We start from the raw sequence: 22,058 nt of genomic DNA, 5'->3' as shown, positions 1-22,058 counted from the left end.
TTTTTTTTACTTTTATACTATTTTTTATTATATATAAATATATTTTTTATTTTTAATTTATTTATGATATCACAAGTCAAACCATTCAACCCGGACGGTTGAACCACTTAACCGGAAACCGGTTCCCTTACAGGTTCTATTTCCGGTTCGTTTTTAAAAACGTTGTTGTATTTTGATTGAAACGTAAAACTACGAAATAGACGTTATATATATATATATATATATATATATTTGTGTTGTTTCCAAATTTAGTAAACAAGGAAAGAGCATGGGTAAAGTTAGATTCATCAGTAAAATATAATTCAAAGGGTAGAAACAAATTAAACCAACAGTAAAGTGTATGTATGATTGGGAAAAGATAGGATGCCTTCCAGAACAGCCCAAATCTCCCACAGTGGTCTATCTGAACTCCTTGAGGCTTCTATCTTCAACATTACACTGTCCCTGTGATAGGTTATGTTTTATCGGCCAGTTTGTTTGATTCCCTGCAACTCCGCTAATGCTTCGGAGAAGATATATGAAAGATGAAGTCGGACCTGCTGTAGACCCAGTGAATGACTGCCATGTGTTCTTTGCATATTAGTAATTAATATTATTTACTTTATTTTTCTTTTCAATTTCTTAAGACAACGATTTCCTTCCCCCTGTTTTTCGAGTCCAGATTTTCTATTTACTTTTTCTATTGATTCTCTATCTGTAGTGAATTGGAGTTACACATCTCTCAATTCATAACAGAGGTGTGGCTCCAATTCAAATCCCGAGTGTAAGCATTGTTCGTGTTCGCATATGGAACTAGAATAAAAGAAGGTACTGTTGATGTATTAATCACACCCAGTGACCAGTTGTACTTTTCATTGTGAAAAGTTGAAGAAGGGATCCAATCCAAGGAATTGAAGTTATGTGAATAATAATAGTTTTCAATAGAAAGCCTTTCTTAGAGTATGTGAATGATGACTTCTAACTTAATTTCTACCCAAGTTTCAGAAGTTTTAAAACAATCATATAATAATTTTTTGTTCTTAAGGGATTATATTTTCTACCAAAAAACTCACATGATAATTATTTGTCAGTGGCCAAAAGAGGGGAAAATTGGATTCAAATAATCAAACCATTTAACTTAGATTGTTGAAATCTACTGGTGCTGAAAGTAGAGTGAAGACTTATCAAATGACAAATATCTATATGAGGGTTTGGAGTGTGCATATCCTTTTATGATGAAGTATTTAGGTTGTTTTGGTTCAATTCATATACCAAAAACCAGTAGATTAGGGTTTAGGGAATGAAGAGAAGGTAAGGATTGAGGAAGAGAAGAAGAGTGAAAATAGGAAATGAAGAAAAAAAAATGCAATTTTTGGATTCATGAATTATGTATTACGTACATAAATTAAAAATAAGTAATAGAAGTAAATAAATATTACTGTTAGACTAAAAGGTGGGTTGTGTTAAGTAAAGCATACATGGGAACACCATCACCTGTGCAAATAATAGGTGGCGTTCATTCATTGAATCTACAACAAAGTCAATGCCCATAAGTCTACAGCAAATATGGCGTTGGTACATGTGAGGTGGACTGTGGACATGGACTATACTGTCATAAACCTAGGGATATAATTGGACCAGATTCAGATTGGATGATCAAAATCCGCATTCGATCCGATTAATGAGAATTTACGTCTGATTTTAATCCAAAATCCAACTGGACTTAAAGATCCGGATTGGAATTCGAATCATAGTGGACTCTGATCAGGTTTGGATTAATCCAATTCCGCCATGTTTTTTTAAATACCAGTAAAGTTAATTAATAATTTATTTATTTTTCAACTTTTATATATAATAAATTAATATAAACATAATATATTAAATTTATTATTATATATAATATAATACATAGAATATATTTTTATAATCATATAAATTAATAAATATTTAATATAATCAGATTTAGACTTTAATTGAATCGGATAGGGTCAAATCCAATTTCAATCTGATTATTAATCGGATATAGATTATAACATCCAACTTTGATCAAATTATATAAATACATCATCTTCACACTTTAAGGCTGTTTAGTTTGAAAGAAGAAGTTGGGAAACTCTACCTTTTCCTACCTTTTCTTTCAAATCAAACACAGCCTAAAGAATTGATTAATTCAAATCCTACTCTTTTTCCATGCTATTTGTAAAAGCACCATGGACCGTGTTACGTTTGCTGCTTTTGGTGTTTTTAGCATAAACAAAGCTGCTTTTGGCTTAGAGAAACAGAAAATGGAGAGGGAAAGTTGAAAATAGACAGGTATAATGTGGATTGTGCCTGAAGTAAGTGCCATGAGCCAGCATGGCACGACAAATTGGGGAAGAGGCCCGGTGTATGGACCGGCACAAAATTCTATTTTATAAAAGAAACAATTAAGAAAATACGAATTTATACATCCCTGTGATTTCCAATTGCTTTATTCAACCCTCCTCCATCACGAAATTGTATTTCCATAAGGGAATGACAACTTTGCCTCTTAAAGACTTAAGGGAGTGAAAAAACATGTGAAAGGGCATGGATTCAAGGTTTTTTTTAAATGAAAAATTAATAAAGATATGTTTTTCAGTAAATATGTATATTATAGAGGTGTTTAAGTAAATAACCCTAATATGTATATTTATATATTATTAACGTGGGCCATGCGTGCTGATTCACATCGTGCCGGGGGCGGTCCACCCAAATTTGGGTAGGAATTCAGTTGTACTCGTACGCGTTGTACGCGTGCCACTTATATATTAAAAATAACGTGGCAGTGGCACAAATAATTCGTTTGCCTATAGTGGGACCACATAGACCTTGAGGGCTTCCATTAACTGATGGCTTGGTAACGTCACGTGTTGCTTCAATTACATGGCAAGAAATTCAAGCAAACATGTGATTTGCTGTCTTGGCGAGAGCCGTGAGGCAGGGAAGGACCAAGCCAATTGCAGATTCCCTCTCCCTCGTAAAACTCGCCCCCCCACTCTCCCCCTAAATTAATCCTATTTAAAAGCAAGGGTGATTCTGTAATTTCGTATGCTCTAGGGGGAGCATTTTCGCCAATTAAAACAAGGACATGCTTTTGTTTAACGAATCTAAGCCACGGAATTACCAAAACGACCCTCAAACGGGCGAGTGGGCAAGGTTATCTTGGTAATTTAAGAACCGGCGCGCGACGCGCGTTATGTTCTCAATTTGAATTCCCGCGGCCTGTTCAAAAATGGCTCGGAACCGAGCCGCTGTTTGAAATTCCTAACCCGCCAGGTGAACAAAATCTCCCACCTTTTTTAACGGTCTCCTAATCTCTTTTTTCCCTCTCAGAACTCTGGATCTCTTCTCCACGACAATACTTTCGCTGCCTTCAACTGATCTATAATTGAATTCTGCGGTTATTTGATCTGTGACACCAGAAGATCCAGAAGAAGTAGATATCAAAGACGAGGAGGAAAAAGAACTAAAGAGATGTCTTCCATGTCTGCGTTTCGAGAGCCCGAAGCAAGGCATCATGCCTATAGCAGGAAGCAGAAATCCCTTGGACTCCTGTGCTCTAAGTAATCCTTGCTTCTTTTTCTTTCTAGTAGATCTTGCTCCATCATCCGGCCCCCTCATATCCTTTGACTCCTTTGACTATGTTTTCGGCAGTTTTTTGACTTTGTACAATCGAGATGGCGTTGAATCAATCGGACTGGATGATGCTGCAAACCGATTAGGTTTTTGTCAGACCCTTAAGCTCCTTTCTTTGCTTTTATTTTGCTTATTCTGTTTGCTTTTTGTTTCTAGCGTCTGAAGTTTTGATCTAGGTTTCTTAATATTTATGAGGTTTCAGGAGTTGAGCGGCGGCGGATCTATGACATTGTCAATGTATTGGAAAGCGTTGGAGTATGATCTCTCATCTCTTCCCATTTGTTTTGTTTCAGTTCTTGAGATGGGCAAATCCTTAGCAAATTAGGTTTTTGATAGGTCTTGGCAAGGAAAGCGAAAAACAGGTATTCTTGGAAGGGATTTGGGGGAATTCCTCAGGCTCTAAAGGAACTTAAGGTAATTTAATTTTTCTGCTTTCCTTTGGCTTAAAGAGATCTCAGTGGAGAAATTTTCAAAAGATTCCCTAATTCTGTCTGCTATGATCTTTGATTAGGAAGAGGCTTTGAGGGAAAACTTATTTAACACTTTTGATGCCTGCAACTATGGAAAAGTAGGTTAAACTTTTATAAGCTTTTTTCCCATTATTACATTTCTGTTTTTTCTTCTAGTGCTAATTGAAAGTAGCCTTTTTCTACCTCAGATCTCAGATGATGAAGATGAAAAATCCTTGGATCCTAACACCGTAAATGGGGATGACAAATCAAGCCCGAACTCCGTTCTTAAGCCTTCCACATCTTCAAAAGCTGGTAATTTTCTCCTAAGTTCATCTTATTTTCCGAATTAAACAACGGAAAACTTTTATGTATTTACACAACCTCTCTACAATCTTAAGCATCTCATGTTCACTAACTTCTAGGAAAGAAAAAAATATAGCTTAGAAGTGTTTGAACTGACAGGTTATCTGGGATACGAAATTTGATCATATTTGATTTGTCTTTTTTTTTTTTTTTTTTTTTTTTTACATTTTATGTGTATGCAGACAACAGAAGAGAGAAATCTCTCGGGCTTCTTACACAGAATTTTGTCAAGCTCTTTCTCTGCTCTAATGTAAGCTCAAATTTTGCGATTTCTCGCCTGTTACAGTTTTGTTGTTATGGAATTCTAATAATTTTTGTTCCTTTTCATTCAGGCGGATTTGATCTCACTAGATGAAGCTGCAAGGATATTGCTTGGTGATGCCCAAAATTCTTCACAGATGAGAAGTAATGATCTTGCTTTGTTATATTTCATTTGGAATTATCACCGACATAACTAGGTAGATATTTTGGAGAGAAAGCACAGCTCCATGACTAATACTCTTTTCATAAGATAACTCTGCAGCAAAAGTTAGAAGGCTATACGACATTGCAAATGTATTGTCTTCCATGAACCTCATTGAAAAGGTAAGATATTTCATCAATGGGAAGGAAGGAAATATAAAAGGATTATGCTCGTTCTGTTTTGAAAATCCCCATAGCTTCAATTTTCTCCTGGTTGATTTGCAGACTCATCACTCAGAGAGCAGGAAACCAGCGTTCAGGTGGTTGGGGATGAAAGGAAAAATTGAGAACGGATTTACCAATTTGGATTTGAAAGACACTAGGAAAAGAGTGTTCGGGGCTGACATTACTAACACTAATCTTAAGAGGACTAAGATGGTTCATTTGAAAGATGAGAAGCTAAACCAGAATACGAAAGCACAAATGCAAAACCAGATGGATCAAGAGGATTTGAACAAACATATTGATAGAAATCAGGCGGAACAACAGTCAAAGCAGAGTTCCAAAGGTTTTGTGTTTGGTCCTTTCAGTCCAGTTGGGATTCCCAAAGTCGGTGATTCCGATAAGAACAGCTCTAACAGGGTGCAAGATTGGGAGAGTCTAGCCTCTACTTATCGTCCTCAATACCACAATCAAGGTATAGAACGGGAATAACTTTAACATTAGTTTACTTCTATGCTATGTCATTGCATTAATATGCACAGCCCAAACATAAATGGGTTAATTAAATTGAAGTAGTAGTGGATTGGATGACGATTATGGTGATGCAGTGATATTTATTTTTTACGGTCTTGTTCCTTTTTGTGCGTGCATTACTCATATTGTGCCATTCATATACTTATGTTATATGATTATCAAAATGGTTGGCTGTTTTCCAATCAAAGATCTGATGGCCGTGATCTGTGCTGAACCCCGATCTCTGGTTTGGTCTGGTCTTCACAGTCACATTGCCAAAAGTGAAAAAGCGAATGTGCTTTTTCAAATCATCTGCAAGCTGTAGGAATGCGCTCTTGTACTACTGCTAGGAAGACAACTTGGTGCAGAGCTGCTTGTTATATTAAATGAAAAGTATAGTGACTAACATGCAATGGGTTGTGTGTACAGCTTTGAGTGACCTATTTGCTCATTACATGGAGGCATGGAAGTCATGGTACATTGAAGTTGCTGGCAAGAAACCAATACAACAGCTCTCCTGATTTACCCCTTTTCTTAAACTCTCCATTAACTAAGTAGAGATGTACAATAATGAAATGCCATTTTTTACTCCATTTTTATTGAGAAAGAAGAGATGGCCTTAAAGTTGGGTGTATGTACTCTATGCACCAACTGGAATGGCTGTCCTCCACTCCACATCATTACATAATGTCGACCTTTTTTTTTGTTTTTAGCATTTGATGATCCAGCTTAGTTGTCTGTACTATGCTTTTCCTTTTCCATTTTCTGTTCATTGTAATTTTAAATGGGATAAAAATCAATTTTTTTTAGTAACTCAATGTATCTTCTAATTCTACGTTTCTACAATAAAATTTGGGAATTGAATTTGTGGAGCATTAGCATATGATGATGGTATATTGCTTGAATTTTAGCTCACAGTGGCCACTGGAACTATTTTACATTCAAAACCATGGGCATTGTAAGATAAGTGCATTATGCAATTGATGCAGTTTAGGTGACAGACGATGGGTCGTGGTCGACCGGTCGTTACTCGTTAGCAAGCTGCAAGCCTAGTGTTGCCTGAATTCTGGAAAACCAAACCAACTCGTATCGGCTTGTTCATTTTCAAGGTTCGGTCTTGTCTTAAATTTTCAAATCCTATTTGCTTATACGAATAAGAGACGCAGGGCGAACGAAATTACTTGACAATGCACATACTCGTCATCTAACATTTAATCATCTCTAGAATGTACAATACCCGAACCTCTTTCATAGTTTTGAACTTAATACATTGTGCAGACTACACGGTTGGATGTGCACGTCTGGCGCGCGTAGGGCGGGCCCATGCGGGTTCGATCAGACTTGTAGTTGAGTTTGGATCTGCTACCAATAATACGCTTCCCACATGTCCCAAAGTTTTGTCACTATTATACTGGTGTCAAACCTAATAATTATAAATAATTATAATTATTATCTTTCTCTATTTTACAAACAAATTAAATAAAAAAGTTGAATGAAAAAACCTAAACGGAATCAAACACATAATTTGTCACGCGTTAATTTTCGAATTTCAGATAAGTGGGCCGTCCAAAAACTAATGCCACAGAGTAGGCAAGGATTAGTACCGGATCCCGATCTTGATAACGTGGGCTTAGTGGGAGTGGGAGTTATAGTGGGCTCAGGAGTCAGGATCGCTGTACTTGTTCCAATTTCTTGTCCAAAGAGTAAAGAGGCAGACGTTCCGTCCGTAGACGAAGGTTTTGTTTGTCTCAGACTCTCAGCTCTCAAGTCTCAACCAACATCCAACACTCAGCGTGCGTAAAGGCGTCTGTTATTGCCAGAATCAGCGATTCCAAAACTCGTCGGTTGAACTCTGGATGAATTAGTAATCGTGCACTGCGAAAATAATAATATGTAGTAGGGGTGGTTGCAGCGTTGTAGACCGTGGAAGAGGGTTGGGAAACGATGGAATGCGCTGCGAAGGGACGGGGAACGCGCTGCATCGGTCCAGCTACAAGACGTTGTGGTCGTTGCGGAGCCGTCGCTTACTGTTCCGTTTCTCACCAGGCATGATAAAGTTCATTCTTTTCCAACTCTATCAAGTTGTTGTTGCTAGTTGCTACTGAATTTCAGTGACAAGCCGGAAAACATAGTTATGGCTGTACAATCCATCCGTGTTAATGCCCGAAACTAAAATTTCTCTTTTGATTTAATGGAAAACGTAGTTTTATTTGGGTCGGCACTCAGCTCGTTGGTTTAGTTTTATTTCGGAAAATATGTGAAGGGCGTTAATTTTTTGATTTTATCTCTTATTATGTTTGTTTCTCTTCAGCTTTCACATTGGAGAGATCACAAAGAAGAATGTGAAAGGTTAGAACTACAAATGAGGTCCGCAGAGGTCTTGCACGATTTCCCCTTTACATTCTCTAAGGAAGCTACGCTTCAGGTGACTGGTAATTTGGTTGTTGGCAGTTGGTAGATGGCTCTTTATGCCAAAGTCGACTAAAATTTCTATCCTAGTTTTGTTCTTTCTGTCTGCATGACTAGATTAGTGATAAGTTTCATTGACATGCTTCTTCTGTGTCTTTTTCTTTTGAATTAGGTTTGTGAAAAACAGGTGACCCGTTGCTCCTTTTTGATGACAAGGAGACTTCATCTTGTCGGAATGTGGAAATATGAATGTAGTTGTGGGACTTCGGTTGCTTCTTCTGACCATTTAAGGTTTACTTTTATCCTCTCCGTCTGCATGGAGATGTGGGGGTAGAAACTACATTGTGTGCCCATTGTTTTGTTCTTGTATCCTATATAAATGTTCGATGATAGGAACCTAAATGCTTCTCTAAATGGAAGTGATTAAGTCAATAATTTGTGCCATACTAAAAACCTATGGTTATCAAAATGTTATAGTATCATTGGAATTAGAAACATCATAAATACAATAAATGGAACTGTACAAGCATCCACCATTACCACTCTCTGGTCCTGTAGTTCTTCAACATGTAACCTATCATATTGAGATGCGTTGAGAAGCTAACCTATTGTGGATGAAGGGATGCTTTATTATACCATGCCATTCATATTTGGAGCATATTATGTATTAAAGACAACTACTATAGTCTTAATTTTTATTCAGTCATTTCTCATTGCTATACCTTAATAGCCATGCTTAATGATATTATTTTGTCCCCATGATCTATGTATTGCAACAGATCATGATGCAATAAGTTTATGCATGATGCAATGATATTATTCAGTTATTTCTCATTGTTATACCTTCAAGATCTAATGATGCAATAAGTTTATGTAAAGTTAGACTTATTGAAGTAAAAGAGGCACTAAATAAGAAGGACAAAGGAAAGGCGTTAGGATTTGATGGGGTTCCAATAGAAATGTGGAAAAGTATGGGAGAGGTAGGCTTGTTATGACTAACTAAGCTATCTAATAAGATAGTAAAAGAAAAGATGATGCCTAATGATTGGAGAAATATCAGTATGATGCCAATATTTAAGAACAAAGGTGATATACAAATTGTAATAACTATTGAGAGATTAAACTCATAAGCCATGCTATGAAACTTTGGGAGAGAATAATTGAATAAAGATTACAACTTGAAACAAGTGTATTAGAAAACCAATTTGGATTTATGCCAGGGAGATCAGCCATGGAAGAAGAATGATCTTCATATTGTGTTCATGGATCTAGAACAGGCTTATAATAGACTTCCTAGAGAGATAATATGGTGGATCTTGAAAAAGAAAGGGGTTCAAAGTGAGTATATAGACCTAATTAAGGATATGTTGAGGGGGGCAACAACCAAGGTTCAAAGTATCGATACATTATGCATTTCAGCCGTATCGTATCGATACTTAGAAACGGCCGATACACACATTTTTTTTTTTCAAAGTTTGGTTTTTTGGGAAGCTTATAGGATGTTTTTTATTATTAAAAAAAGTTGGGGGTCCGAAACACCTGGAAATAGGTGTTTCGGACCGTATCTTTTTCAAAAGATATGATACAATACGCCCCAATATGGGGCGTATCGTATCGATACTTTGAACCATGGCAACAACCAATGTTAGACCACTATTGGGAGAGACTTTGGCTTTTACAGTTATGATGGGTCTTCACCAAGGTTTAATGCTTAGCCCTTATTTATTTGCATTGATCATAGATGAATTAACTAAACATATTTAGGAAGAAGCTCCATAGTGCATGTTTGGGGATGTCATTGTTTTAATTGATGAAACTAATGAAGGATTAAATGCAGCCCTAGAAACAAGAGGTTTTAAAGTAAGTAGGGCTAAAACTGAGTATATGACATGTAGATTTATTATAAGAGTGTAAATCAGGATACACTTAGGATTAAAGACCAAGAGATAACTCAATGTGCCCATTTCTAGTACCTTGGTTCAATAATTCATAACAAGGGAGAGATTAAGGAGGATGTCATTCAAAGAATTAGAGTAAGTTGGGCAAAATGGAGGTGTGTATTTGGACTTTTGTGTGATAGGAGACTACTATTAGATTATAAATAAAATTCTATAAAACAGTTGTAAGGCCAGCTGTGTTGTATGGAGCAGAGTGTTGGACAGTTAAGAAACAACATGTTGAGAAAACGAGCATAATGGAAATGCAAATGCTAAGATGGATGAGTGGAAAAGTTAGAAAAGATAGGATCAGGAATGAGGCCATCCGTAGAAACCTAGGAGTAACTCCAATAGGTGATAAAATGAGAGAGGGTAGACTAAGATGGTTTAGTCACGTGCATAGAAGGCCACCAGCAGTTCCTGTTAGAAGAAGTGATTTGTTACAAGTGGGAGGGGCTAGAAGAGCTAGGATAAACCAAAACGAATGTGGGTAGAAGTAGTAGAAACAATTTAAGCACTAATAAATTAACAGTGGATATGACTTTTAATAGAATGGATTGGCAAAACAGGATTCTTCTAGCCAACCCCATATAATTGGGATAAGGCTTGGATGATGATGATGTATGTGTGCATTTCTCTATCTCTTCTCTTTTTTTAAACTAGCAAAAGGATAGGTGAGCAAGTGTCTTGAGAGGTTTGTTTTATATTCAGAAAAAGTGGCATTGCTAATGAGCTGCTTCCCAAAGCAAGCTTTGGAATTGTATAATAACATTTAAGTGCCATAAGAGCATTATTTATTCATGAAATGTAATATATGATTCAACAAAATAGCTGATTACTTGTAATGATTTAGAAAATAAAATACTGCTGTAACAGCAGTTTTAACCATTGTAACAGTGGTAATGGTCAAAGCCTGCCATTATTATCTCCAATACCTTTCTTTTAGATCAAGATTAAGGTGGTTGGCAATTAAGGTATTGCACCTTTATAATGGTTATGATGCTGCAATTGTCATGTGATTCTTTTTACTATTTTCTATCTGTATTTTTATTACTAAATACACTGTTGTATATTTTTCTTTGATTTAAATTGCCAAGAGTGCTACAAAAGTTAACCTTAAAATTATGTGGTAATATATGTATAAGGGATAATTGATGGTGTTCCTTTAAAATTTTTATTTTAAATTTATTGTAATAACACAGTCTTTCTTTTTTTATTGTTCTGGTGTGTATTCACAGGATAATTGATGATTGGAATCTTCCAAGCACTTTATGCCCATGCTGTGGTAATTTTCTCTTAGCTTTTAGTTTTTGTTGCTTGCAACCATCATTCATTCTCAGTAATAGATGATACTTTTATTGGTTACCTTGAAAATCATGTAGAGCCAATAACTCCAATATCAATCTGTTTGAGAAGTTGGAAAGACTACTATGAGTGGCGGTGCCTCCCATTGCATTCACCTGTTGCTTTGTTACTCCACTGGGTATGCTATAAGTCTATTTTTGCTATAATATTCCTTTTTCATTGGGTGTTTTCGTAACCTATTAGACTGTTGTTGTAATCTCAAAGGATGCCTATGGGCTTACCTGTTATTGTTTGTAATTTGATTGTTTTTCTAACATAGCAAGTTGATGTTGGCTTTAACCCCTGCTTACCTTTTCCCAAAGAAAGGCCTAATCATATTTTATAGGGAAAAGAGTCAAAAGAAACTATGGGACAGCTTCCTTATATTGATATTCTTCTCATGCTTAACCACAGGTTTCTGTCTGTGATATTGTTATATATCCCCAAGATGTTATGGACCTATGGTTTGGTGACCAAGTTATAAGATTAATTTTCTAGTGTTTTATTAAGTTGTTCAGTGGAAAAAAAGAATTAAAAAATTAGTCTTTACAGGGGTACATAAATTCAGTGGTTTTATGTTTAGCAAAGGAAATAGTTACATCATAAATTAGGGTGCAAAATAAATCAAAGGATACAAAAAATCTCTGCTGGAATTTTATACATAACTTTACTATATCAATAAAATTCAAAGCAGGTTAGTAATAAAAAAATACCTCTGATGTATGAGATGACTTTGATTTATGCCACAAAATACAGGTAAAATTCATTGTCAATAATCACCTACTTCTGTTTGTTTATTGTATTTAGACATCCTTCATGCTGTTTCTATTTTCTATAATTTATAACTTCTTCAGTTATTGATTTGTATATCTATTTTAATTTCAGACACTTACAGTATACCATGCTATTCAACTTGCTACTATAACAAGATCAGTTGATGGAGGTAGCAACAAGATCCATATTCACTATCTAGGTATATCTTTACTTGCTTTCTGCTGATTGAGCAATAATTTTCGAAGTAATTTCTTTTTCTCATGTGCAGTGGTACTTTTATTTAGGAGAACCTGCAAATTTAGTTATCTTTTTGCTAAAATTTGTTTCTGTCAATATGGTAGTTTTATATTGTACATGCAACTTAGATCACATCCTTTTCTATATTATCCTTTTCTTCTGAATTGCTTCTTGGTAATAAAAAACACATAACCGTTTGTGGCTAAGTTCATCCAACAATTCTGGGATTGCTTTATGCTTTTTCTGAGGGGGACTTCATGAAGTGCACCCTATTGGTGAGACATATTCACTTTATGAGAAGTCATTGGTAGTGATGATCATTTGTGGCCCGTCCCAGAAATTTCTGGGCCTGATGCATTATCCAGTGCGCTGTGTTACTTTATATTATATAAAGTATAACATAAATTTTATACATATTACTTGTCATATAATATATATATATATATATAGAATGCTTTTATTATATATTTAATGTTTTTACATTTAAAATCATAGGCCTGGGACCTGGCCTGGACTATAGCCCCTGTCAAAGGTGCTAAGCCTATCCTGGGCCTCTGGTTTTCAAAACATTGAAAACATGCTTCATTAATCAAAGGAATCCCATTTCGGCTGAGTTGTTTTGTCTTTTACAAGGGCTACCTCCATTTGTTATGATAAATTATAGATTGAGGAGACTATCAAATTGTAATTGGGTGGATGCGGGGCAAGGAATCATGTTCATGGATGTCTCTTCATTCTGTTAGGGGCGCATGGTCTTTGGCATCCTGCATAAACACCTTGTTTGGATGGGTCTAAAGACCCGTGATTCGCGAACTCCTTGACAGAGTTGGTGACTATTGTGTTTTCTAGAAGTCAGGAGAGTATTTTATGGACAATATTATTTGTTCTTTTCCCTTTTTTCCTTTTTTTTCCCTTTTGCTATTATGACAAGGACTGCAGAAAGAGTGAACAGTTTTAACTTTTTTCTTTTTAAAGTAAACAAAGGACTTACAAAGGCTTCAGACAAATCTATCTTCCCTGGATGGCTTATGTGCAATTCATGTGCAGTTAATTAAAGCAGGAACCACCCCACCCACCTTCCTCCCTTGGCAAAAGATTGCCAGGAAGAAGGTTTCACAAGATTTCTTGTCTGCCATCCCTTTGGGGGGATCCCTCTCTAAACACCCTTTTGTCCCAGAATTTATTAAATAACCAGGAAATAAATTTAAATACTGGGAACATAAAAACTTAACCCCTCAAGTTTTGTAGAAAAGCATTTGTTGGTCCCTGCTTTCTGAGGTCTTGGAAGGGGTGGATTGGATACTAGCCTAACCTTTGGTATTTTTTGCACCTAGTGGTTGCTCTGACTCAAACCTGCATTCTCGCACTGTCCATTACACCAAGCAATGGCCCCTAAAGAGCATTTGATGATAAATGGCGATTAGCTCCCAAATTATGTTTTGTTGCTAGGTCCTTGTATGACATTTAGATTGGTTCCTTTTTTGTGAAACAGTTCTTTTTTCTTAATTAGACTGGTGGGCAGGGCATCCATATTTAACATTTAATTTTTGTACCTCGGAGATGTTTTTCATTCTTATTTTCAGTTGTCACATGTTAATATTATCATGGATCAGCAAAAATTCTGTTTTGTATTCAATCTCTTATGACCTTCTATAATCATCTAAGGATTTGGAAAAATGAAGATAATTGTAATGGTGGTCATAAATTTGAATCCATATGTAATAGTTTTGATAATAGCAAGTTGAAAGATCTTTCTTTTTCAAGCAACTTCTCTACCCTCATTTTTTTTGACTTTATAAAAGCTAAATTCATTATTTGTCTTTGTTTTTTTTATAATTATTTCATTATTTGTCTATGTTGTATTATTGTTTTTCTTGTTATACTAATTTTTAGGTTTTCTTCATGAATAAATATTGGTAGGGCCTGATAAAGAGCTTCTTCAACTTGCCGGATTTGCAGAGTTACATGCACTTTTTCCTGGTGTACAGGTGCATATGGAACTTGTTGGACCAGCAGTTCCGCAATTTAGGTTGGCTACAGCCAATTATGCCACAGTAGTCTTATTTATTTATTTTTTCATTTTGAAGACCTATGCCTTATTTAATTTGGTTTTACTAAATCCAACAAAGCCTTCTCCTACCAGGGCAAGTATTGGCATACATGGTAAACATAAGGAGAAGGAAAGAAAATATAAAATTTTCTTGCATTTTCCCTCTTTGATGTTATTTTAATACATCTTTGCATTTGGACTGGCAGGGATGGTGAGAGGATTGATCTTAGGAGTTATGTTCATTGTGTTGAGGTAGATTGCTCTTGCAAATCTTCTAGTGATAATGCCAGTCTTCTAGTTACCCATGGCAGAAATTCAGCAGTGACTATGCGGCTTCATAAAGGTTTCTATCATGATAGATATAAAGAAATAGTGAAGGTTCTCTCTCTCTCTCTCTCTGTCTCTCTCTCACACACACACACACACACACACACAGACTATGACACTATTTATGTCAACGTAATTTTTAAACTTTGTATGCAGAGGACCTGGCTTTTCTCAATTTGGGCTTTTGATCATGTGAAATTTTCATCCAATTTCTCCTTATCTTTGGTTTTCTCATGATTTTGTCCCATGTGCAGGAATCCTTTCCTCATCTAATCATTGCTTCAAATGCTGGCATTGCTGCTTATTCTAGCTGGTTACCAACAATAGTAGGTCTCCTTTGCCTCTTTAATCTCCATTCCTAATGGTTCATTTTTTAATCTTCTTAAACAACCCAAAAATTTCTTTCCCTAAGTTAAATGTAAGGCTTTTTTGATATTTATTTGTAATTTATAAAATATCCCAGTGTTTTTTGTTGTCAGGAGACAATAAAGGAGATGGATGTCCCCGCTATTTTTTCTGATTACTGTGAAGAAGCTGCGCATTTGGCTGCATGTTGTATTAGCTCTGTAACAAACCGTGCTCTGAGGCTTCCTGTATGTGCACCTGCCACTTCTTCCCTAATTCTTTCGAACAAAATTGGAACCTGAAGGCCTAAAAGAAAAGAAACAAGAAAAACCCTTGATTAAGAAAAGGGTAAAAACTAATTTACCTATTTTTTTGACCAATAACTAGTTTACTTAATTGGCTTGCATTTTTTATGACTAGCAGGTTCAATTAAATCCATTTAGGCAGCCAATGACGGTGGAAGATAGTGCTTTGTTTCTCCCTTGCTACTCAAATTGCTTCGTCTTTGGTATGTAAACTAAGCACGCTTAAGTGATGAATTGGTGTTTGCTATAGGCTCGGAATTTCCATCCAAGGAGCAGTAAGAAAACAGAAATTCTTCAGGCTTGATGATTGTAATCAGTTTGCACTGACAAAGAAGACTAGTAGATCGAGTTTGATGTACAATCAAACTATATGTGGTAAATGGTACCTGAGGCAGTCTCCAGGAGATGAATTGGCTGAAACTTCATGCGACATTTACAGTGAGCCTTTGGTGCATTCAATTTAGTGGCAGCCATCGATACGTTCCATTTGGTGAAGATCTTTCGTATTATAGTATCGGTGACACAATGTGATTACAACCTATAATCAAAATGCACATTTCATTAGACAATAAATCTTTTCTATAGTGAAATTTGACATTTTTACTGATACATTGATGATTTATTGGTGTCGTCTATTGATCCTTGCTGTTAATGCCCATTCAATGCTGTTCGCGGGTTGGACAGTAAAATATGTTTGATTTCGGGCTGGTGCTCCGGGATTAGAGTCCTCTTAGATTTTTATTATAATATTTTTTACTTATAATTATTTTTTGTAGAAGTTGGTGAACAATGCTGCAAGTCAGTGATATGTTGCCTATCAGAGATGGACAGCTCTTTAGGCTTGTAGGAATTTGGGGCATCAGAGCACGTTTTAGGGACAGATTTTGTGCCTATAGGCTATAGGCTTTACACAGCATCAGCTTTTCTAATATCCACAAATGATCTTTGCTCACGTTAATCGATTCTTCAATTATCAAATTTCCGAGTGGCTCAAAAATCTTGGGAGAGGATTGTAGTGTACCATCAAAACTGAACGAATAGCCTCCTCTCGAGTCATACTGATACACCATAAACCTTCGGCTTTATTAAACTAAATTTCTATCGTCCACAGCTGATGGTCTGCTTGCTTCTTAGGTTCATTTCATAGCTTTGCTCTTATTGTTGAAAGGCATCCCGTATCCAAGTAATGAAATGATGCTGTGGACATTTTCTCCCAAGTGTTCAGCACCAAACGGGTATGCAGCTGGGCTGCTGGAGAATTGGAACTGAACGAACCATGCTATCTTAACGTGTTTCATCTCTCGGTTTGAAACTTGGTTTTTTGGGATTTAAATTTTGTTCAGAGATTTCAACAAAATATTGATTGTTCGGTCACGATTTATTTAAATTTGGTTATTTGGGATTAATTTTTTTTCAGAGTTTTTGACCCAATGATTGAATTCACCCGCTGGATCATCACTCTTCTCCCTTTCTGATCCATGGATGAATATGGCATTACTTACTGTTTAGTACAAAATATGAGGCATTACTTACTGTTTAGTACAAAATATGATGCGACGGCCGACGGGAGATGGGATATGGTTTCTTGCTCCAACGTCCACTAACCTGTCGTTTCATGCAGATACAGTCGTTAAACAAGGAAAATTAGAAAATTTTGGTTCTTGTAATGAAAGGGGGAACTTTCCAGTTTCCTCCAATTATCAGCAAGCCCCAAACTACATTTTCTTTAACATAAAATAACAAAAATATATATTATATTTACATTACAATCACCACCTCAAGGCAACCAATATGAAAATATCATTTTCGAGGTCCCTATCTCAAATAGCAGATGTGGAAAACAGTCTCTCAATCTGCTACTTTCAGCTCAAAATTGCAGACTTTGCTAATCAGTCCACTGGTCTCCTATATGAGCGTCAGCGGTGCCCCTAGAATCCATAGCTTGTGTACAGGGCCTCTTTGCATATGCAGGTGTTGTTTACTTGTTTTTTTCCTCTTCGGGTGGTTCAGAGCTATTCATGGTTTTCCGAGTGTCCACCTGTACCCCTCTTTTTTACAACAAATAAAAGTTCTCGTTATCGATGAATCAATAGAATTTCAACATGGTCCTGTGATCATTTTAATATGATGCTGTGCCAGATCCACCGAATACCAAAACTTGATACTGCTTTACGCCCTTGGTGAGTTTCAAGCAAGCTTATTAGACATGGCTTCTACTGTTCCCAGAAAGGATCAATTAACTGCAAAATGGAAAATAACCTGCAACTTCATCGCTAAATAGAGATTTTTCTGAGCAGATAATAATAAATGTTAAAGAACTTATCAATTTTACTCTTTAATAAAAAATCAATACTTCGTGCAATGGCCTTGAGTTTATTAAAATATATGTGATTCTTAGCAATACTATAAAATGCTACTTATCTAATCAATATTATTAGACCATTCACCAAACCAAAAATGCCACCAGGCCATATCATATGTCAAGCGATTCAATCACTAGGTTGAACCAATGAACCCATGTCAGTCATATTACAAATATATTATACATATACCATAATGTGTAATTGTCTGTGGTTTAATGGTTATTTTTCTAATTTTCTAGGTCCAAGCCTTGTAAATCATTTTTTTTTTTGTTTTGTTTTGTAAAAAGCACATATATATTTGGTGAATGTAGGCATTAAAGAAATACCATACAAACACAAAATAAGGTTATAAAAACCAGATTGGACATGGAACTGTTTTGGGGACCAGCTCTCGGGTTGAACAGTCTGACCATCTGGTTCGAACGGATGGCCCGACTTAAAAAATAAAATAAAATAAATAATGGCCAAAAAACTATTGTCCGAGTCGACAGTTCAACCACCTAGGTCAGAGGGTTGCTGACCAAATAAACAATCTTTGGCCAAAAAGCAGTTTTAAGGTGAAATGGAACCAGAAAACTGACCATTTACTGGGTCAACCGATCCAACCATCTGGCCCGTCCGGTTTTCAAAACCACGAATGTTATGGCTTAATATAACATACAATTCTTTGTCAATAAAAGGTTTCAGTTCTTGTTGTCCTTTTACAATATATGATGAATCAGTGACCCAGGTATGTCGTTGAACCCAGACAGTTTTCAACAATTTGCCTGGCTTAATAGTGTGGGTGAAATGGTTCTTGAAAAATCTAAAAACTAAAGCTTCAAAAATCATAATGCCCTCCAGCTCCTTTGCCTGACGGTCCGACATCCAGTCCAGTCCAAGTCTTACAACAAATTCTTTCTTGTTGGCATTTTGGTGTCACCAAGAAAAAACATCTAAGTGGACATCCCTGAATTAAACATTGCTTAGATTTCTGTCTAAAGTTCACCCTTCTCACGGTAGATTAGCACGTAAGTTGCATGTGGCACATTGTGCATCTGGAAGGTCTACATTTTTGCCAGTGTCGCAAGGACCGGATATCAGAATATGACGTGTCCATGCAAACTGATTATAGGTGGCCTCTGCTTTTCTGTTCTTGGATGAAGGTTAATTAATTGAACATATCATGTAAGGGAGTTGTTATCCGCATATACTGGGGTTGTGGCCATTGTAATCTTGCATTGGAGCTTCACTATACCACATAAATAATGTATGTTATTGCAAACCAAAATCTTATTACCATCTTGCATCATGCACTCTTATGTTCCAACAGGCTCAAAATCATTCAAAAAACAAATAAAAGGAAAAGAAGTTCAATGACCAAAAATAATACCAAAATTGATTCAGTATGCCTTTCTCTACTCGCTCAATCAGGGATTTGTGCATTTATTTTACAGGACATAACTTTACTTGTATGATAATAAATGCATCTCAACTATAGCCAACAATATTCGATAAAATGCCAATTCACATACTTAACATTCTTCTGTCTACAGTGAATTTATTTTAGTGATGGCCACTAAAACGAACACTCATCTTTTTTTTTTTTTTTTGATAATTAGTACTCATCTTCCCAACAATATGGGTCAGCTACGTGAATCCTGCTCCTCCATTCTGTTGTGTTCAGTGTCACATTCATTGTTAAATTATGGGCCCCCAAATCATTTTTCATTACTTCAACCCATGTCCTTTTTGGTCTGCCCCTAGCTCTATTAGCCCCTTCAACTTGTAACAGAACACCTCTTATTACCAGTGATGTAGATGGTCTTCTTTGCACAAACCCACGGTTTTGTTTTTGGAAAAAGGTAAGGTAAATTTATTCAAACAGAATAGGAGAAAATACAAGTGTACAACAAAACCCAGGCCAAAAAGACGGCCTGAGTGCAAATCAGATTACAGACTCCACCAAGGCCCTGTTTGATGATTAAGTACTTGTTAAAAAAAGTACTTGTTTCACAAGTACTTATTTTAACAACCACTTAAGGCTGTTTAGTAACCCACTTTTTAAATCACTTACTATGTTTTTAAGCACTTATTGGGGTGAGAATATTTGGTAAGCTACTTTCCCCATAACTGCTTATATTGACACAAATGACAAATTTAACCCTCACTTCACTCATTTTCAACATCATTATTTGCATAAAAAACAATTCAAACAATGTAAAAAAAAATACAAGAATGAAGAAAAAACAGGAGTTTCAAGTAAAAAAAACCCAAGAAGAATGATACATTTCTTCATCAGAAACAGCCCATATTTGTCACTAATTTACCCATTTTTTTGAATTTTTCAGGGGTATCTTCTTTCCCTGTTTCTCGGTTCCAATTAAAGTTATCCGAGCTTCAATTCCAGTTTCTCTTTCTGGGTACCAGTATTTCATCCACTTTCGACAATAGAATAGTATTCCAATTGAACAGTTTCTTCAGTCACCAAAAAAGAAAAGAAGGGAGTTGTTCTCTTCTCGATGCATGAAGCACAGAGATGGAACCCACCTTGCGCTCACCGCATTCTCTTTTACGAAGTGCTGCTGCACACATGGAGTACAGAGACGCTCAAAGCTATAGGAAATGCAGTACGCAAATTCAGAAATTTTGATGATAGGAACCGCCACTGGGAGCAGTTACAGTTCGCCAGAATCCTGATTGAAACTGACAATGCGGTGAAGATTCCAACGTGGCTGGACCTGTTCTAAATAGAAGAAAAGTTCCAACTAAGAATTGCAGTAGCAGGGAGAGAAATAGGGGAGAGATCGAGAGAGGAACTTAAGAAGAGGGGCAAAGATTTGGCGACTAGAAGAAAAGAAAGACGAAAGGTTTCCAATGGCAAAGTTGGTTGGCAGGGAGGTGAGGTAGATGAAGGGACAGAGCAAGGGAGGGGCTGAAGGAAGATGACGAAGCTGAAGCCGTGAAGCATCAGACTGGGGAGTGGGGACAAGTCAGGGAAGAAGATTATGAACAGTGCTTTTTGAGCGCGGGGGTATTTTAGGCATTATAACAATTTATTAGGGACTGGTTCGTCCTATTTTTTTGGAGTACTTCAAGAAGTACTTAAAAAAAAACCAACTTGAAGTCACTTTTTCAAACAAGTACTTTAAAAGAAGTACTTCCCCACTTTTTTACCAAACACCCATAAGTACTTAAAAACCACTTAATGTGTGGTCCCATGTCTTAAAAGAAGTACTTGTTAAAAGAAGTACTTCTTTCAAGTGTTCTCAAACAGGGCCCAAGACTGAGAACAAAATAAGTGACAGAATCTGATGCTTAAAATCCTCAGTAACCGACACCCAAGAGATCAGCTTGCCCACAGCTCTCTGCACTAATTCTTCAGGACTTTTAGCTCTATAACAGAAAATTCTATTATTCCTCTCAGCCCAAATAGACCACAAAACAGCTGCAGGAATGGTCCTTGATGAGATGCCGCTCACCTTGGAAGCCCCTTCGAGGGTGGTTTAACCTCCTGAAACAGAAAGGGTGGAAGAACGGGGATGGGAGGAAGAAGATAACACAGAGAGAGAGAGAGATAGTAAAGAGAGATTCATTCACACCACTTGTTAAATGATCAGGGCCTTGTATAGCTGGCCTAACGACTCAATCATGAAGAAAATATCTTCTTGTGGCAGTGTAACTAACTCTGGAAAAGGCTCTGCCAGCGTGGCATGCCAGCCTCTCTGTCTTCTAGTGAAATGCTCATCGGTGGGAGTCTGCTCCGCACCTGCTGTTGGGTTCGAAGGGGGTGTTTGGGCTCCAACAGTCCTCCACACTAATTTTCCTTTCTTGTTTAGGCCTTTAAATCTCCAACAGCACAGCAGGTCCTTGACTGATCTTGGCATCACTCAATTAATACCCAGAGCTTTCAGGAAATGTCCCCTCACCAGGAGGAAGCCGGGCAATGAATGCATAGGTGATCTGTTATTTCTGGGACAGAACCACACAGACCACAAGAGGATCCGGAATCTTAATGCCACACCTCTCCAGGTTAGCTCTAGTCAAACATTTATCAAGAGCCATTGTCCAAACAAGAAAGTTAGACTTGGAGGGGCTTGTTGGATTCCAATTCTGATTGGCAGGAAAATCTGAAGGACCTGAACTGTTCAGCTTGAGGGCCAAGGACTTAACAGAGAAACAACCATCTGAATTCCATTTCCAGCTCCATTCATTCTCCAAATTTATATCTATCCTCTGATTTTGAAGCAGCCCCAGCAGCTCCACAGTCTCTTCCAGCTCCCAATCAAACAAGCTTCTCCTTGAAGGGGGGTCTAAATAATGGTTCCTCCAGAATAGTTATAACTCTCAGCCACTGAAGAGTCTTGGTTAACCCCACATTGGGTCCAAATAATGGTTCC

At 36.7% G+C, this 22,058-nt stretch overlaps 3 protein-coding genes across 18 annotated transcripts in view; 2 read left to right on the top strand and 1 right to left on the bottom strand.

Annotated features, from left to right (window-relative positions):
- The first annotated feature begins 3,198 nt into the window (after window positions 1-3,198).
- On the top strand, window positions 3,199-6,463 carry LOC148854044 (E2F transcription factor-like E2FE). Of its 2 annotated transcripts, none has more exons than XM_088985655.1 (11): window positions 3,199-3,563; window positions 3,655-3,722; window positions 3,839-3,891; window positions 3,973-4,050; window positions 4,148-4,204; window positions 4,295-4,400; window positions 4,634-4,701; window positions 4,784-4,856; window positions 4,963-5,036; window positions 5,139-5,550; window positions 6,018-6,463. In XM_088985655.1, exons 1-11 carry the CDS (start codon window positions 3,475-3,477, stop codon window positions 6,107-6,109), a joined length of 1,170 nt encoding a protein of 389 aa, XP_088841781.1. In that variant the 5' UTR covers window positions 3,199-3,474; the 3' UTR covers window positions 6,110-6,463. The 2 variants fall into 2 exon arrangements, with proteins under 2 accessions (XP_088841781.1, XP_088841782.1); XM_088985656.1 differs by having other exon boundaries at window positions 3,288-3,563; window positions 4,975-5,036.
- Window positions 6,464-7,141: 678 nt separating this feature from the next.
- LOC148854043 (zinc ion binding protein) lies at window positions 7,142-15,925 on the top strand. 5 transcript variants are annotated; one of them, XR_016113171.1, is made up of 12 exons: window positions 7,142-7,634; window positions 7,900-8,013; window positions 8,170-8,288; window positions 11,173-11,219; window positions 11,317-11,417; window positions 12,164-12,251; window positions 14,210-14,318; window positions 14,546-14,717; window positions 14,921-14,992; window positions 15,130-15,259; window positions 15,435-15,519; window positions 15,615-15,925. XR_016113171.1 is itself a non-coding variant. In XM_088985658.1 (12 exons), exons 1-12 carry the CDS (start codon window positions 7,533-7,535, stop codon window positions 15,641-15,643), a joined length of 1,152 nt encoding a protein of 383 aa, XP_088841784.1. In that variant the 5' UTR covers window positions 7,142-7,532; the 3' UTR covers window positions 15,644-15,925. The 5 variants fall into 5 exon arrangements, 3 of the variants coding, with proteins under 3 accessions (XP_088841784.1, XP_088841783.1, XP_088841785.1); XM_088985658.1 differs by having other exon boundaries at window positions 15,146-15,259; XM_088985657.1 differs by having other exon boundaries at window positions 15,146-15,259; window positions 15,432-15,519.
- Window positions 15,926-16,960: 1,035 nt separating this feature from the next.
- LOC148854042 (ARM repeat superfamily protein) overlaps window positions 16,961-22,058 on the bottom strand; it is a 50,343-nt gene continuing 45,245 nt past the window's right edge. For 9 of the 11 annotated variants that reach the window (XR_016112829.1, XM_088984077.1, XM_088984075.1 and 6 more), the window contains one exon: window positions 16,961-17,556. The gene's annotated coding sequence lies outside the window, so the exon portion shown is untranslated. Of the gene's footprint in view, window positions 17,576-18,301; window positions 18,911-22,058 lie in introns of those variants that run through there. The other 2 variants (XM_088984080.1, XM_088984079.1) reach the window with 2 other exon arrangements.

Source organism: Nelumbo lutea, chromosome 4, assembly GCF_056320005.1.
Source record: "Nelumbo lutea isolate HS-2025 chromosome 4, American lotus-T2T, whole genome shotgun sequence".
NCBI lineage: Eukaryota > Viridiplantae > Streptophyta > Magnoliopsida > Proteales > Nelumbonaceae > Nelumbo > Nelumbo lutea.
The sequence above is the reverse complement of the archived record's forward strand: the minus strand, read 5'-3'. Positions and strand labels throughout refer to the sequence as shown.

Coding starts and splice junctions, on each gene's coding strand:
- LOC148854043 (XM_088985657.1), top strand. CDS start 7,533: ATGGAATGCGCTGCGAAGGGACGGGGAACGCGCTGCATCGGTCCAGCT. Junction 11,418..12,163: donor TTGCTTTGTTACTCCACTGG/GTATGCTATAAG, acceptor TTTTAATTTCAG/ACACTTACAGTATACCATGC. Junction 15,520..15,614: donor CTCAAATTGCTTCGTCTTTG/GTATGTAAACTA, acceptor GAAATTCTTCAG/GCTTGATGATTGTAATCAGT.
- LOC148854044 (XM_088985655.1), top strand. CDS start 3,475: ATGTCTTCCATGTCTGCGTTTCGAGAGCCCGAAGCAAGGCATCATGCC. Junction 4,857..4,962: donor AAATTCTTCACAGATGAGAA/GTAATGATCTTG, acceptor TCTTTTCATAAG/ATAACTCTGCAGCAAAAGTT. Junction 5,551..6,017: donor TCCTCAATACCACAATCAAG/GTATAGAACGGG, acceptor TTGTGTGTACAG/CTTTGAGTGACCTATTTGCT.